Source organism: Bombus impatiens, unplaced genomic scaffold (genome assembly GCF_000188095.3).
Source record: "Bombus impatiens unplaced genomic scaffold, BIMP_2.2 scf_0478, whole genome shotgun sequence".
In the NCBI taxonomy this organism is placed as follows: Eukaryota; Metazoa; Arthropoda; class Insecta; order Hymenoptera; family Apidae; genus Bombus; species Bombus impatiens.
The window spans coordinates 2,174,326-2,193,055 of record NT_176897.1 but is presented as its reverse complement, the minus strand read 5'-3'; the positions used below and the strand labels follow the sequence as shown (position 1 = coordinate 2,193,055).

The window sequence follows — 18,730 nt, the reverse complement described above, 5'->3', positions numbered from 1 at the left end:
GCTTTGTTATTAAAGATATATGTACGTGTATTTATATACATTTACTTTCACTTTTTATGGCATGTAAATGGATAAGTATCACAAGTCGATCTCTAATATCTTGTCTTAGTGTTCTGCGAATAAAATTTTAAGTTACAAATACAGTGGATTTCGGTTATTCAGGACACATCGGTACTAGCGTTAGCTCGGTTAAACGGATGTCTCAATTATGCCAAGTATCAGTCCAAGTATAGGTCAATACAGAATTACGTAGATAGTTAAGATAACAAAAAATGATGAGAATATTTTCAGAAGACAAAGTTACAGCGAGCGGAAACGAAAGAGAAATGCGATACATAAGTAACGCGTCTGTAAAAAGATAATAAGGCAAAGGAATCTAATTGGCGGATCTAATTGGTTACATCTAATACACCGAATGCAATCATACAGATAAGCAATCGTTCTGATCGAAAATATTACGTTACAAATAAGATATAGCCACGTGACGATGAGGAAAAGAAAGGAAATGGTAGTCTTATTTGCCCCTATGTCGCGCCGTCCCGCTTGCTATCTTCTCTTTCTCATAGACTACTGCAGTCATCTGTCCTAAAAAAAACCAAACACGCTGCTGCTTCAATTAATGAAATTATGCGAAGAAAATTAGGACTATCTACAAATGGTTTTTATTTATTCGGTCAGGTTCTATACTTTCAGTTTCGTTTCAAATAAACGGCTACCTTGGTTAACCGGTGGCTCAAATAAGCGGAATCCACTGTAGTAACTTTTTTTAATTTATTTCTTCTGTTATGAAGAATTTATGTATATCTGTTCGTTGCGTGGCTTAAACTAACTGAAATGAAAAAAATATACAGATAATGTGCCCGCTATTATGTATGTGAGAATGTAAAATGGCATCACAATGACTTCGATCATAATTTAAAAAGTATATAAGATTAATTACATCGTGCGTAAAGATAATATAAAGATAATATGCTGAGCGCGCGCGCATTTGTATGAGTTATAAATGGGCACTCGCATACATACAAGAAATTATGAATACAATCACAAACTATTTACATACAATGTTAATAACATTTTCTTAGCTTTACATTAGACGAACCATTTTTATACGTACCAACTTATTAAATAAAAGTGGTTGTCTTCAAACACACTTGCATACTCAATCACGTATGATTATCGTTATTTGTGAACTATTGGCTTATAGGGGGATATATGCTTGTCTAAAAGTTCATAACCAGTACTAACCTTTGTCCTTGTTTGCGTCTTTCAAAATGTTTACAGCTGCGATAAACGGGATGCATCTATTTTTATGGAAACAGAGTCTTTTACGTCTATTATTCTTCCTTTACAGTTCAATTGAAAACTATATTACGTGTGTACGACGTATGTTTGTATGTATATAATTTGTGTGTGTGTGCGTGTGTGTGTGCAAGCGCGCGCGCGCGTGTGTGTGCGTGTGTTTGATGCACGTGTTAGAAATTGACAACCGTTTATCAAATTTATATAAGTATGTATACAATAGTTAACCTCTAACTAGACCTTGAGACTAAATTATGGCTTGTTTACCTTTTACTTCCTCGGTGTTCTATATCGGTAAATTTTAATTAACGGCATGTGTCTGTTTATAAACCGATGCTACTCATCAATTGCTTAGGCCCTCTTTTTAACGTGGATAAAAGTGTACGATCAGTACTATCGTACGTATATCGCGTTAACGTACTGGTGACATCTCTCCTCTTTCTTTCTTTTTTTCTTTTTCAGATCTCTCAAGCCCGATTATTCTGGTTTTGTTCATGAATTATGCATACAAGATATTTATATTATTAAACATGAGACCGGAGAAACGTTAATAGACGTAATTCATTCACTCTATAATATGAGGCACGCAGACAGCCATAAATCATTACAGTGGTATCATTTATCTTAAGAAATCAAATAAACTCGATGAACGTATTAAAATTCGACGCGTTTAACAAAGAATAAGAAAATTGTAGGACCCAGTAGTATGTTTCTTCTATCTTGATAAAATTGATCGAATAATTTTCTTTTACTCCATCGGAATGTATCCTGAGGGAAACTCTCATTAGCAATTAGCTGAAAAATATAAACGCAGGGAAACTAGTAATGGAATCTGATAATAAAAGATATCAAAGGTATTTAGAATTATCGGCGAAAGTACAAGGGCAATGTGAATGATATCTCAATCCAATTCGTCTAATCGTGGGCTTCTTTTACACTTAATTTATCTACGCACTTTTAGATAACCATTTGTCTTAAAGCTGAAATCTTGGATATCTATTAACGAGTTTCCAACAAAAAATGTTTCCTAGAATCATATACAATAGTATATGTAACAGTTACGCTCAGTCGTGCCACGTGTTCGAAAAAGCGCATCATTTCTGCACTGATCTGAGACTATAATTGTTTTACATTAATCAACGTAATTGGTGTTTTTTCCTTGCGAAGTCAACAAATGTATCTCTGTCGACGCTTGATAAGTTTGCCTATCTATAACAGATCTATATGATGGACGTTTACATATATATCTAAATAAGTTTAAAAAAAAATGTATGACATTTACTACTTTTTACATATCGCTATTCGCCGATATAAAGCAAATAAATAAATAGCTTATATATATAATATAATATATTATATATATATATATATATATATATTTATATATATATATTTATATTTATATTTATATATATATATATTTCTATAGAAGAGCTAGTGCATGCGTGTGTGCGGGAGAGTGGAGAGGGGAGAGGGAGGGAGAGAGAGGAGGGGAGAGATAGAGAGAGGAGATTGCTCTTTCCATCATGCCATGTTAAGCATCATTACAGCTGTGTATCGTTTAAGTATACATTGCATAGATCCATAGTAAACATGATTTTCTCCCTTACTAAGCTTATAGCAAAAAGGAAAAAATTGCAAAAATACATTGAGACATGATTGATCTAGCCAATTCATTAAAGTCTCTCTATACGTATTTCGATTCAATCGATATCCGTGCACGCAATTCATATTTTTAAACAAAACAAGAACAAACAAACAAACAAACAAACATACACACACATACACGCACGCACGCATCAAATCTCAATTTGATCTAAATGACTGACTATACGCATTCTTTTTTCTGTTTTACTTTTCAATAGAGACTGAATATTCCATAAAATGAGATACAACCTCACAGAGGTTGTTGAAGCGGAACAGACATAGCTAACCCTTTCACCGTCCTTAAAGCGTTGCATCATTTTTATTCAGCTCGTAATTAGGTAAATTTACCTAAACATCACAATTACAGACATTCTAATTTACTGATTCAGCCTTTCGATTTTGAGACGCAGGCGGTGAAAGGGTTTGATATATTCTAGTTCTGTGACTGTGTTTTTTTTCCACCGCGCGGCTTGATACTCTCGGAAATCTGCCACATTGCTTCCTCACAGAGGAAATCGCTAAAATTATTGAAGAACGTTATTATACGTTCGTGTTTCTTGAACGAATATGTTCTGCAATAAATAAATAAACAATTCAATTTAGAAATAACATTGAAATATATATTCGTTATTTTAAAAAAAATTATTAAACGAGCGAGCTTACCCTTTTTTAAACCTTTTCATGTTTTCAACGATATTAAACTGTTGCCATCTTTTCGAAAAATTTATCGTACCATCCGGTAATAAATCATTGTTTCCAATATGCACGAATGTAAGATCTTGTAACACAAGTCCGCTGTAAGTGAAAAATATTTGTTAGCTTCGAATATTTGTTAGCTCTTCGATGAACTTTGCTTCGACGAAAACTTTGCCTTTCAATTATTGAAATAAAAAGATTAAAGGTACTTACATGTACGGAATGCATGGCGGTTGTGTTTCTGCCAGAGCTTGCCTGTAAGCTCTGAAACTACTGGAACTATCAATAAGAGCGCAATATTCTTTTAAACCTTCTGTAATATGTTTCTGCCATTCGAGCCTTCTAATCGGAGCGCTATCCAACGCAGAAAGCAAGGCTAAGTAGCTATTAAAATTATTTATTTTTCTAAGGTGCTTCATTATCTTGATAAATTTAACAACGTATTTCTCTCTATCTTTCGCTTCATTCTCTAATCTATGTTCCAGTATTCTCGATCTAGCCCAGTACGACATTTTGTTAAAGTGTTCTGTGAATCTAGTTAGATTCGGACTTCGTTCTTCATTCTGTTCTTGAGCCCAAATTAGTACTTCCGGAATTTCAATCTTCATGAATAAATCAGCATCTAACAATGTCATTTGTTCTGCAATTTGTTCACTCTTGAAATCGAGAAGGGAAGCTTGCTTTGTTGTCACACTCAACGAAGATAGAATCGGTTGTGTAGATTGCAACTGCTTCGCCGCGTGTTTTTCCAAAATTTTAACACGCAAAGCTTTTGCCATAGTAAGATCACCGCTACATACCAATTGCTGTACAAATTCCATTAGAGTTTGCAAGAGGGTATCATCGAGATCCGACATGCTGGAAGAAATTGATAACCTCTTTATAGTTACATTGAATTATTTGCGATATATTTAGAAAAAATTTTTTAATTTCTAGTTAATTTTCTAGTAAACTTACGTTAAATCGCTGACAACTCTGACCAACAAGGAAAATGCTTCACGAGCTGCTCTTTGTTTAATAACGTCAGCAGAACAAGAGAATCGCTGATGACGTTTGTGTAATTTTTGAATTAACTCCAATGGTTGCATGAATGTTCTATATGTTGTTAGAAACGCCTCTTGATACAAAAAGTCTGTAAATAAAATAAGCACGCGGTAATTAATTGGTATGGTAAATGTTTATTTTAATTGCGTTTCGCAGAAATTTTCCTATGCATAATAAAAGTATTTATTTTTTGGGCGAGGAAAAGCAATTTTATATGTTGAAATGTTAAGTTACAGCAGAATTGAAAGTAAATCCAACAAATTATTACACTGACCTGATTCTTTCTCGTCTATGAAGCATGAAAGAATACGAAATGCATTATATCCTTCAACGACTACTCATTTGTCAATACGTATTACGATACGTATTATAACGCTCGAATAGAAAACTTACCATGTTTATTAGCTTTGGTTGCATGAATTAACAATGCATCCGGGTGACCACCCCTTATATCTGGCCCTTCTTCGTCTGGTTTCTTGAAGACTAAATACTTGCTGATATCGAGTTCATCCAAAATAGTATCGTCCTGATCGACGTCTCTCAAGTCCAAGTTATTATCATCGACGGAAATCGACGATAAGGCATTACTCGCAGGTCTTGAGGACGGTAATATAGTGTCCAAAGCAACGTTATTCTAGAATGTAGCGTGTATTAGTAATGATGTGTCTAGGTAATACAAATCTACGTTAATCTACGTTACTTTATGAAATATTTACCAACTTCGCTGGAGACAAAGGTGATAACTCCTTTTTATCATGAATACAACCAGATTCCTCTACTTTCATTGGTGTTGACGTTACGATTGGTTCGATTGTATGTATACTTTGCATACTAATGGTGGGTTTTGGCGAAATTGGCGGTGGCGTTGCATTTGATTTAATGGAACGGGATCTCTTTGGTGGTAATGCTGGTGGGAGACTAGAATTATTCGTTACTTCCGCTACTGATGGTGCCATAGTTATGGAGGTACTGAAAAAGATATAACACGCTTTCTTGTATTTTTTATATTAAACACGGGAAGATATGTATAAATTTGTATATCTAGAAACGCATACTTTGAGTTGTCATGTAATGTAGTTATAGTATGCGCCATGAAAGAGCACGATTGTGTCGTAGTAAGAGCCATTTCGTGTTGTTGCCATTCCGCTTGCATCGAATTATAAGCTGCCACTGAATGACGGGTCCCAAGACCAGAGATGAAATCGTTGTTGCTGTGAGAACAATTCCCAAACATCTCCATGTATGCCATAACTGGAATAGATACGATTCAATTGATACGATTCTAATCTACCAGACAATATGCTATACTTAAGAAAAATAAATAAATAAAAAAATACGATTCCATATATATATTTATATATATACATACATATGTATATACATGTATGTATATTGTTTCTATTTTTATCACACATGTGTATATATATGGTACATACAAGCGTGATTCATGTTACAATAAAATATCAAAGCACAAGTGTATAAAATACAGAAAAACACTGATGCACAAGCATGTATCTCGATAGATAATGACATATATGTAATGTAGCGAATACCAGATTATTATAAACTCACTGGAATAAGAGTGAAATCCGTTAAACGACATTCTTACCGCGATTAAGACTACATTCTTCGCGATTAAACGGTTACTTAAAATTGGGATAAATATCATCACGATGATGCAAGCATGAACAAATATCGTGTAGATCGAGGAAATTTCGGATCGTTGGAGATATATCCTCTAGTCGATTGTGGAAACGAAAACTAAAGTCGGCTGTCTTAATTCTAGAGTTAAAGAAGCGTAAGTGTTAACTGACTATTAGCAAGAAAAGGTCAATTTAATTAATGAAACAATGACGACGCCCACATAGGTGGTTGAAGATTAGTTTCTACGGTTAATGAAATTTAGAGCTATTATACAGAAACGTCAATGGAAATAATATATTTATAAAGTACAATGTGTAACAAATTCAAATCAAATAAATATATAGAGTTTGATTTGACAAAATAATTTAGCTAATGAAAGGAAAAGATGAGTGTGGATAGAATGTAATGAAATCTAAAAGTTTAATGATTTGTATGTAAGAAGAAGAAAAAAAAAATATATATATATACACACACATTACTCTATGTGTTTTTAGTATTATTTCATTATTTCAATTATATATATTAAGATATAAGCCATGAAAAAGCCCAAAAATATGAGTGACATATCCAAGCTTAGTCAAATGAAATCGCGTTGATGATCTCGACAAAATGAAATGAAAAATAACGACGAAAACATGCCGCAAAAAGCTAAGATATTAAAAGTCGTGTATAATTAATGCGTGAAACGACGGGTTTCAACTTAGCGTGAACGTGTGTTTGCTGAGGGATAGCTGATTTGCGTGGGCAGGATCCCACTTACCAGAATATGCCACTGATTGGAACACTGGGGGATACAAAATATTGTATCAGTTTTAACCTACTACGTGGAAAAGATTCTGAACGACTACTCTAATATAATCTAGATAATCTCTAACATAATTTTGTTTAATAATTATTCTCTTCAAATTCAGGCAACTTCATTTTTAATACATATCCATTATCATTGATACTGTATTTGAATTTTTTCAACAGCAATAAAGCAATCGTAGTATGGTGTTAAATATTATCTGCTGTATTACTGTTGTTTTTTGTAAACAATAATTCGACTTACTATGCCTTTTCTTAAGCGGCAGTGGAGGGGGTTTACTGGTATCTGTATTATCGCCGTTATTGGTATGTAAACTACAGGTTGATAAATGCTCATTTTCAGGTACATTGTCGTACTGTGACGGTTGACGTTCTTTCCTCCGTTTCGATCGTTTTTCCGGCAACGCTGGGGGCACACCGTTAGCGTCCGATGCAGAAATCGACTCCATTTCCTACGAAACGCGGAAACTCACGTTTAATAAGAACATACATGTTGATGTTTGCAAATTTTTAATCTACGATGCATCGACGATCGAAATTATTGCATGGTCATGATAGAATTACAAGTACATATAGAATTTCTGCAAATAGTCAGCGAAAAAAACAGTTTGATTTCTATGTTATATTTCGATTTGAAAATTGTTTAAACTGTTTTTTAGTAATTATAATTATAAGTAAGAGATTTATAAGTAAGAAGAAATAAAATCACGACACACAACACCCACATTTACCAATTTTTCTAATACAGCAGGATCTCCAGTTCCGGAAATGTTTGTTGTACTAACGGTACTCTTCGTACTAGTCATTGTCTTCTGAGTGAAAATAGACCCGTTATTATCCGAAGACAGTTTTGTTTGGGAAAACGATTGTTGCGAATTAAACGTTTGGGAATTGTAACTAATACTGCTTTGCTGAGAAGATCTTTTGGACGTTATACTGGAGGTAGTATAACTTTGAGACGAACTTCGTTGCGAATGCATGGATACGAAACCGGATTCCTGCGTTTGAGTCGATAATCGTTCCATTTTTCCTTCTATACCTGCAACATAATCGCCATATGGTTCGTTATAACACCTTAAAAATGTTTACTTGCCTGTTCTTCAACTTTCTTACAAAAAGACTACTTTGCAACGCTTCCCAATTCCTGTCAGCAGGCACTATTTTACGAAGGTAAATTTAATTTAGATAATCTAGATTTAGAAAACGAATCGAGAAAAAGAATACCAACCTATCAGACTGATCGGAACGAAGATCTATACTATACTGTTTAGTCATGTAGTCTAAAGGTCTGACACCTACGTTACCTGCTTCGCTCTAGCTATTCGAGCTATTCGAGGAATTCTTGCATAATTTTAGCTCTTGTACATTTTTTCTTTACATTTATAAATGTGCAACGTCATCGGCACCGCCTTTACTTCAGCTTGACGGCGTTGGCGACAAATATAAAACGATTTTGTATTACCCACCGGTAAATGGATTAAGCATTTCTTGCGGAGTTTGTTGACCCAATAACATTGTACTTGGTATGTTTGTTTCGGAACCGTCCCAGCAACTACAGTTTGAACTACCATTAACTTGCATACCTATAAATGTAAAAAAATAATCAATATGTTTACTTTCTCTCTATATCGTCTGCATAATGTTTGGAAAAAGATTGATTCAATCGATAAAAATGAAACTTTTACGCATGTATGTATATAATTAAATATGACTTTTTTCTATCGTTACACCACATAATCTTATTTATCAGAGAGTTAATTATTTTCGAAATATGTATCCCAACGTATCCTAAGAGATTTTCAGTAAGACTGATTCGACGATCGAGACAAGCACAGTCGAAGACCACTTCGCTGACTAAGCATTGTCCGCATAGTGAACCTTTCGACACAAATGGAGATGTACTGGTATAGTTCTACCGCTACCATTTCAGGATGGTTCTAATTTCGTTGTCATAAATCGGATATAAATGTTCATAGAACAAACTAATACGACTAATACGATATTTCAATGTTGACAAACGGAGCTACGCTGAGGTTGCCTCGTTTTGAAAAATGTTGACTCTTAAACTTAAAGCAGATGATTAAATGTTGGCAATTTATAAGTGACATTAATTGAATGGCAACCGGGAATAAAGGTGAAATTACGAGCTAAAGCGATTTTTAGGTTACGCTGTAGGTACTCGATATGTTGCGACGATATTCTCCTTAGAGTTTTTCGACATTCGCCTTCGACTTGGACTCTTATTTCTTGGGAACAACCAACAGAACAGCCAATACTACTAGGAACAACTAGGAACAACGCTCGAACCTCCTACCGTGAAACTGTGCTTTATACGATTCCTCTTTAAATTTGAAACTCCTAATACGCTTGAGTTCAAGATTACATCACATTCCGACGTACTATGTGCAACCCGCGTGTACTAAAACGATATACAGGAACTGTAGAATACTTTACTGTTAATATATTTACTTTACTGTTAATTCCAGTTTGATGAGAAAACGTGCCGCCATAGATCCCTATTCCATTTGGTTCCATTTGGTTCCATTGCGGTTGCCATTCACTTGTGTAAAAGGTATTTCATCGTATCAATTTAAGTAACATAATGTCTAACACTAATAACTGAATACAGATGTATCGAAAAGAAGACAGAAGACAATTATATTACAAAATGCAAACAATGTACGTTACAAAGAAATATCCTAATATCGTATTATAGTCGTATTATACGTCATATAAGTTAATCTATAATATAAACATATTATTTATATAAATGATAATTTTGTTTACGCGTGCTTCTCTTTATTACTTTCTTTTTTTAAATATGCTTGAAACTGACTCGATACCGAGTCGGTATTACCGAGGTTATGCAAGATATATCGTTTATCACATTCTTACTGGCCATGATTAAATAATGGATGCTATGATACGATAAAAGGATGGACCGGTTACCTTGGATAGTAGCCATCAGGCTGAGATCCATACTGTCGTTCAGAGACTCGTCGTTTGGTCCCATGATCGCCCGTATTTCATCTTCGTCACGGGAATGGTTCAAGGCCGAATCCAAACTGCCAGCCGACGCGCTCAAAAGAGACGACGAATCCTCCGGAGATCGACTTCGTAGGGAAACACCATCGAGACTAGACGCTAAAAAACCTTCGGATTCATCGAGCAACTGTTGACCTCTCGTTCTCCGTTTCGGTGGCAATGGTGGCGGTGTACCGGAAGAACTATTTTCTTCCGACAGACACATATTAGTTCTGCAATTTACCATCCAAACATTATTTTTCAATCGTACTCGTTTAACTACTCGTAGAACTACTTTTCTTAGTGTATGTATGTAGTGACATTCGAGAATAGATGCATTGTTATGCATTGTTATGCGCTATCTATAAAAAGCATAGGAAGAAACTACCTCTCGGGAAGTGGCGGTTTTGGGGGTGGACTAGAATCCCTTAAAATCGACTCTGAACTATGCGAACTACGGACCAAACTAGTAGTCGCAGCTGTTTGCTCTAAAATCTGCCTTTCCCTTGGCGTTAACGGAATATCAGGCAAAGAATTTCTTTGCGGCGTCATTTCCGATCCATAAGACGACGTTCTGAAAACGCGATTTCATCGAACTTTTGGTCAATTATACTAATAAAATCGAACAACTAATTTTGTTTACCAGTACGGAAGAATGTAAATTTATGGAAAATCAGTGCTTCAACCAAAGAACATGTAGAAAGATTACCTATTACTAGCTGTAGCGACGACAGGTTTCTGTCTATTGGCAATCTTCTCGTTCGCCAGGGCAACCAAGTTTTTCACAGCTTCTTCCACTAATCCTATGATGTGTGTAACGTTCTCGGTATCCAGCGCAGAGGACTGGTCACCGTGCAGCAACACGTCGTCACAGAGTTTTAATAATTGTGCTAGAGCTTGATACACTTGGTTCGTCGCTGATCCCAGAGTAGAGCTTCGTCAAGAAAATACGAAGGTCGCGATTACAAACGATATCGTATGTAAAGTTATGACATTCGGTAGCATCCACAATTTCATCTCTCTTTGCATTTCCAATAGATGATAATAAAGTTTGAAATTACAAGCATATATTACATTAGAGACTCTAGAAAATATCTCTAATCTTAATATTTTACCTAAACTTATTAGTTGGAGAGAAATAAAAATAAAAATAAAAATAAAGCTGCAATATACATACATATTTTGTTCCAATATATCTGAAAATACCTAGCTCCCACTAGTAATTATACGATAATTGATACGGTGCTTATCAACTTTTAATACTTTTTCAATGTTTGTTACTATATATATTTGACTTTTACACGGAATAAATTTGCGTCACCTCGAACAATTAGTTCAGGCAAGCACTTTATATAAAAATGTAGAATTTTATCTAGACGAAACACTTACTTCGAATGTTACAAACGTAAAATATAATTCCATGAGTTACGTAACTTTTTCCATATAGCAAGTAACGAAGAAAATGACCAAATTTAGTTTAGAATTAAAAGTAAGATATAAAATTTTCAGAAATTGTTCGAACATTTCGACGTCCCTGGCAGTGTTGCGCGTTACTCGTTTAGCTTAACGTTAAATTATAAAATAAATATCTGGCATATATTTTCACGCGCACCAGCGATCCTCGATATCGAATAGATGAAAGTAGTCGGTTCAAAGTTTCAGCCAGGAAATATATCTTTTTTCTACCAAGTCACTCGATTAATCTACAAGCTCTTTCGTTTTTCATTCATTTCGGTCAATATCGGTCAATATCAAATTTCGGTCAAAATCGATACTTTGATCACGATCGAATTCGCTTACCTGTTCTCGTAGAGGAGATAGGACTTCAGCACAGTGTGTATGGTGGTAACAGTATCGAGGACGATGGTGCCGTTGCCGGGCAGCATCTCGAGCTTTTTCTTTGACACGACGTCTCGGAAGTGAAGCAGTGCCAGTTGCACCTGTCGCACGTGGATATGCAGGTCGCGGAGGGGATTCTTGTCGAGGGTGGTCGCGCCATCGGTGCAACCAGGCGCGCTTTTATCACGCGGTGTTCGCGGCGAGGAGGGCGAGGCGGCCCTCGTAGCCGCTCCACTGCCTCCACCTCCGCTTCCGCTACCAGGAGAACGCATGTGGGAGAGCTTCTCCAGGAAGTCCTCCTTGAAGGAGCGCGCACGACGCGCTAGTTTACCACCACGCGCCTTCCCGCTGGAGCGTTCCTCGACTTCTGTAACAGACAATAAACAGAAAATTGAATATCGTTTATCGCGACACAGAAGGAGATTATGCGTTTTCTGATCTTTTCGTTTCAGACTTGCGTAGGTTGCAAAAATAATTTCCGTGCGTTCAACGAAACTTATTTCCGTACAATGTTCTATTTTTTCGTCACATAGTAGCCAGTTTAAAACCATTATTTCACTTTAAAGATATCGAAACAGATTGCCACAGGCGAACGTACGTTGCAAACGATCGATCGATGTAACTTGTATCGTAAAGGGTGCAAAAGGTAAAAGTACGTGATATCCGCTTAAACTGGTGAAAAACGCGTTTAATGGACTGACGTCGCAACGATTACAACCGATCGAGTCGAGTTAAAATTTTATGCTGGAAAATTTCGCGCCAGAATAGCAGACGTACTGGTACGTAAATTCCATCGGTGAATTCGCCGTGCAAACGAAACGGATAAATATATCGGGAATAGTAAACAAACGCGACCAAACGTTTAAAATCAAAGCGACGCGACGGCCGGGGCTCGATTGATCGGTTCGTTTGTCGAGAAGATTCGAATGTACAGGCAGAAGGGCTTTCGAATCGATTCATTTGAAGTGATCTTTTTTTCATTTTTACGAAGATTGTTTGAATAAGTTTGATTTGCTAACTACTAGTCTGCTATTATATGGTTCGGTGGTATGATTATAACTAAGTAGAGGTATATATAGATAGTTATATTATTGCATCTGCAATTGATGTTACAGAAATATATCTACCTATACTTGTTAATTCGGTAATACTATTGGTTAGCAAATTGTTGTCGTTGTTGTTGTTGTTGTTGTTGTTGTTGTTGTTGTTGTTATTGTTGTTGTTGCTGCTGTTGTTGCTGTACGAACCGAGCCCAATAATAAGTATATAATAAAGTTGTTAAGAAATATGTTATGTTATAAATAACGATAGAAGGGTATTGTAGAGCTTCGCTTTAGAAGTGGACGAGCGTCCAAAGAAAAAGTCGACGTACTTTTCAGCGTATCAGTTTGCTAGTTTAATAATTCTATTTAATGGATCGTCGAAATGAGATGCTGGATTGATTTATGCATATGCTCTTGTAATACTATTAATAATTTAAAATGAAAACGAAATAAAAATAACCTTGTTTAAGTCTGCTAGAGAGGTGCGGTTCTCGAGCGTAGATGGGCATTGTCAAGATACGACGCTCCAAGAGCTAACTTTAAAGCAGCAAATCTGAGCAATCTCCGTTGGTCTCGTTGATAGGATTATATATTTACGGCACGCGGAGAACCAAATAAGTAATGCGCTGTATTCTGCGAAGTGTGTGTAACGCGTACTTTGAAGTTTCCTTTAGGTATTTAACGAAATCACTGCTATTACCTCGGAAAGTATTGTCGAATCTAATCTATTAACAAAAATGTAAATACACATGTCATAGCAACGTTCAACGTTGCACGTTGCACAAAACACCCCGAAATTATCCACCGCAAAGATCGGTCTATCGAACGCTGTCCGCAACGCTTCTCTTCGATTAATAACTTCATGCTCGAATCATTACCAGGTTGTTTGCCTGGACAAGTGCGCATGGGGACAGAAGGGGTTGGTTAAACCAGTCATCTTTGGTGGTTTGCGTTTCGCGATAGGGGGAAATGCAAGCAAGCGACTGGTCGAGGCAATCTCTGCATCTCTGATCGCGTATGTACGTGTGTATGTACGCCGGTAAATCAAGTTCTATTCACGAATTCCGATTGAAACCTCAATCAGGCGTGATTTGCGCTAAAGGCAGGATTCGGATGGCCGACAGAGATAATAGAAAACACGGAGAACGGAGGACGGGATCGAAATTGCCGTGACTGACTGGATCCACGGAACAGGCTCGATCCTGTATGCTGTCTATACTAAAGAAGCGCGTCTATACTCGAGGCTGCTGCAACCACCGCACCCGCGCTTCGTAAATAATCGCATGTACGACAGAGCCTTCAACAGTTTATTTGAGAAAAGACAAATTTGTTCGACCAAGGTATTCGTCGTTGCCATCTATGCGAGTTTCGATCGTCAGGACACTGACAAACGACAAAGGAGAACGTTCCTTGAAATTGCTGCTGCATGGCAATGCCAAGCCACACGCTGCTTTTACGATCGTTAACGAGCATCGTCGTAACGTTACATCATAACGAGCGTTGTTTGGTACGTATTGCAGCAACCAGTTTACTCGCTGGACATTACTCCTTCGGATTGCTAGCTGTTCGGATCGATGCAATACGCCTCATTCGATACCCACTTTTAATTAGCGGACGAGACACAAGAATAACTTGACCATTGGATCTTGTGTAAAAACGCGGTATTTTTCGCGATGATATTCGTCGCTTGCCTGACAGTATTGTCCTTTCAAATAAACTTTGGATTATTCGCTTGCACGCCTATTATATCCCAAAAACAAGATCGCTCTTGTGTGGCTGCATGTGGATGTATGTGGGTGTGAGTGTGTGCGTATCGTGTTGATAACAAGAAGATAATCGGCGAACGCAATCGTTGGATTCTCGCGTGAAGTTAATAACTCGCATGGTAACGCACACGCACAGAGCAAGCAGCCCCTCGTCAAGTAAACATCACGTTGCTGGTACACATGGTGCGGATCTTGTTGTTGTCGCGAGGTAACACAGAGAGCACAACGGTCAGATCATCTTTTCATCGTTATCGCGAACGTGCAACGTGCTCGAGAATGCAACGACCGCGATAGCTTTCCACGCATGTCCCTTTAATCGCGTCACTGCCAGCCATTCATCAGCGTGAAAGCCTCTGACTGCGCCGTACCGCACCACCTCGAATACGCGCAAGTGGAGAAGGGCTTTGGGTTGATGGAAAACGTGAACACGTGCGAGAGGGTTTGAGAGCGGTCATCGTCGTCGTACAGACGTGAATCAAAGCGAAATACTCTGCTTTACTCTGCTTTACTCTGCTATACTACCCGTTCGTCATTCTAATCGCGACCGATCGTCTTTCGAATACCGGTGGATCCCGAATGGTGTACAACTCGAGATTGGACAGCTTCGATAGCCTGGATTAACAACTGTACGATCGCTGGACGAGAGACGCATCGGTGTTTCTGAAAACGGCTGACGAGTGAATTTTTAGCATGCCGATGGATGAAAGGCCAAACCAAAGGGGTTGAGATTCGCCTAACGATCGCCTTTAAATAACACATCGAGAGGAGAATATTCGGACATTGAGCAAGTTTTGCAAGCCTGGAATGCCTTTTGAGCGTCTTAGTGAATAAGTTAACGTGAAATACACAACGATATGGAGAAAATGACCAACGGTTTCTTCTCCTATCTTCTTCAAAACAAGTGCCTGTTGTAAGTGTTCCGTTAATGAATAATTATTGATAGTACGTTATCAATAATTAGAGGTTTAAGATGTTACAGGCTTGCATGAAAGCAGATATACATACGTACAAGAGGATAAAATGCGTTGTACATTACACGTTAGTTGATTCTCGCACGTTATTATTAGGCGCACGTTTCAATTCGCCAAATTATAGATTCTGTTATCGGGTATCGTACTAAGAATTACTGACTAAAACTATTATCTCTTTTCTCGCTCGATTCACCAGCTCACTGAACGTGAATGAAATAGGGAAAAATATAACGATGTTGTTATTAACAACCATCGTTATTATTAGCTAGCCGTACGAAACAACGAGTATGAAACAACATGTCAATTTCGAAATTAATCTTAGATTAATGCCCCACATTACCATTGGCAAGTGTATCCAGGATAGAGAGCCAGCGTAACGTTCGATACAGATTTCCAAAAACGAAAATAATCCGACAAGCGTCAGTTTTACTCTTTCGCGGTGAAACAAGTATTGTCGCAGCGACAAATAAGAATAGGCTTATCGTTAGTCTCCCTCTCTCTTTCTCTCTTTCTTCACCAGCTTGAAAACATATTCCGATCTGGTACTAGAATATTTAAAGCAATGTTGAACGTGTGTCTCGCGCGCAAAACCATCTAAATTGGACCTGACAAAGCGGAATAGAAGAATATCGAACGGCGCTAACAATTGCCTTATTGTTAGGCGGCTAAAAATTCATTATCTACAGATTCGTTAACGAAAGCGCCTGTTCGAACTAACGAATTTCGGATTAGCGACGCATCGTGTGATTGCGAGATGCGGAAGTCGAGCAAGAAATTCTGCAAAGGTAACTGAACATCAAGTTGAAACAGTAACGGAGTTATTAAGAACGACGAGTCTGAGCACGGGAGGATGTAAAGCTGGATTTACGCTGTTTCGCACTGGGGGATTGCTGCGGATGACTCGTGCCACGAGTGAGAGGGAAGCACGAAGTAAGGCCGGGGTAGGTACATATTTACACGAGTTCGGTGAATCAATAATAATCTAACGATGGTCTACGGTAGTCGAATAAAATATTTTCAATGGCTGCATTAAAATCTGTTTGAAACGTTGGAAATAACTCGACATCGAACATTATATCGTCTACCTATCAAGATTAACTCGACGACGACAAACTTTGACGAAGTAGAAGCAGATCGCAAATACCTGACTCGGCAACGATCCATCCCCAGTGTACTTTCTCGTTCGTCGGGCAATTGCCGCCCTTATCTCCGATAACGATTTCGCGAAAAGATATCGACGTCCACACGACCTCGTATCGATTCACCCGCTCCGATTCACTCGCCCTTCTAATCAAGAAACCAGCCTGAAAATGGTCCGCGATACGAAGAAACTCGATGGCGCTAGGCTGCGCGCGACTCGGTCTCGGTAAAAAACGCGCGCGCGTTTGTGCGTGCGTACGTGTATGTGTGTGTGCGCGCGTTTGTGTGTAGGTGTAGGTGTGTGGTATGTACATACTATGTTACGTACATAGGTATATGACGAAACACGTGTGGAACATGGGACTCGGGATGGTATATCGTGGTCCGCGGTTATCGGACACGCGATTTCATGGCAAATCGTGCCTAATACCGAAATGCGGATTTTCCGGGTATTTCGCGGCGGAACCGCGGGAAATCAGGACCATCCCGCTGTCCGTGGAAAACGGTCTATTAATCAATCGATTCGTGGCGGTAGGACTTAATATTATCGGAGATTTTGCTTGGCGAGATTTATTGCGATAACGCGAATGAAAAGCTACGTTTGACGAGCGGATATGTACCGCGTATCGAGTTGACGAGAAAATCCTGCTTTTCCTGTTTTTCCTTTCTTCCCTACAAAAGTAATTAAAAAACGGTGTTTTTATAATTCTCCATATAGATACTAGATAATAGATGATAGATACAAGATACAAGATAACTATTAATAGTAAAATATGATATACAAATACGGAAAGTTTCTGGTAAATCGTTTCCTATTTCCAAATGATCGCGAATCATAACTGTTTCGTCTACCGATCGATGTAGATTTACGTTTCATTTGACGAGATTTGTTTCGCGACGTGGTAATAAATTTTAGATAAGCGCCAACATATCCGAAAGCGACACGCTTTCTTAACCGAATTGTCCGATCACGTTAAAAAGCTGGGATGGCGCGTGACGCGACGTGTCGTGGTAAGTTTCCACTGACAGGATGTACGCGATGCGATACAATAACCGAATGAACCCAACCGATATAAATACCGATATAAATTCGTTAAAACGTTAAAGCGCTTTGTAGTTTTAGCGCGTTTAGCTTTACAGTGACATTGAATGTCAAAAGTACTAAAAACTTTACAAATATTTAATTGATATTATATGTTTCAATAAATAGCGTTAGCGGTTTTTCGGCATGATAGCTCCGTTAGTAAATCTAATGTTAATCGCTGGTCGCTAATAACACCGATGCCAATCAACGCGCTAAAGAAGAACACGAGTGTTGATGAGTGAAAGAAAGCTGATGTCAGGATCTAAGAATATCCATCAGCGATCGTCTGGGTATTAATCGCGTTGAGACGGAGTATCCACGATATTCTCCCAATATCGTACCTTTCTACCATCGCATCAGCACCACTTGATCTCTGTCAACCTATACACCGCACACTGTGAGAAAGGAAGACGGAGTTACATGTATCTAGAGTAAATAGAGGCGATAAGTTCTTGACTCGATGCCTGTTTGTCAAATGGATTTTCATACCGTCGGCGTTGTGGATCGAAAGTAGAGCGTCAGAAAGAAAAGAACGTGCATTCGAACAGATAGAAAATATATCGTATCGTCGCTGTTATCTCGTCTAAATAATCTGTTATTTTTCCGGAACACACGCATCCCCGAGTCACGCAGCGCCGGCCAGTTTCCTTTGCACGGTGCATTCCGTGAGACGGGAGTCGCGCCGAAATAACCGCGAGGTTGTTGCACCGCTCTGTAATAATAATA

General features: G+C 37.9%; 1 protein-coding gene across 11 annotated transcripts in view; it reads right to left on the bottom strand.

The window, feature by feature from the left end:
* Positions 1–648: 648 nt before the first annotated feature.
* The window catches only part of LOC100744546 (guanine nucleotide-releasing factor 2), a 60,837-nt gene continuing 42,755 nt past the window's right edge, over positions 649–18,730 (bottom strand). For 3 of the 11 annotated variants that reach the window (XM_024368770.2, XM_024368769.2, XM_012387530.3), the window contains exons 2-17: positions 11,962–12,367; positions 10,871–11,095; positions 10,550–10,735; positions 10,087–10,394; positions 8,604–8,720; positions 7,863–8,176; positions 7,382–7,589; positions 7,091–7,114; positions 5,742–5,937; positions 5,403–5,655; positions 5,080–5,320; positions 4,961–4,975; positions 4,600–4,774; positions 3,856–4,500; positions 3,610–3,741; positions 649–3,518 (exon numbers count right to left, since the gene is read on the bottom strand). In XM_024368770.2, the coding sequence (XP_024224538.1) occupies positions 3,380–3,518; positions 3,610–3,741; positions 3,856–4,500; positions 4,600–4,774; positions 4,961–4,975; positions 5,080–5,320; positions 5,403–5,655; positions 5,742–5,937; positions 7,091–7,114; positions 7,382–7,589; positions 7,863–8,176; positions 8,604–8,720; positions 10,087–10,394; positions 10,550–10,735; positions 10,871–11,095; positions 11,962–12,367 (3,584 nt within the window). In that variant the 3' untranslated portion in view covers positions 649–3,379. The remainder of the gene's footprint in view (positions 3,519–3,609; positions 3,742–3,855; positions 4,501–4,599; positions 4,775–4,960; positions 4,976–5,079; positions 5,321–5,402; positions 5,656–5,741; positions 5,938–7,090; positions 7,115–7,381; positions 7,590–7,862; positions 8,177–8,603; positions 8,721–10,086; positions 10,395–10,549; positions 10,736–10,870; positions 11,096–11,961; positions 12,368–18,730) is intronic. The other 8 variants (XM_012387524.3, XM_024368767.2, XM_012387525.3 and 5 more) reach the window with 7 other exon arrangements.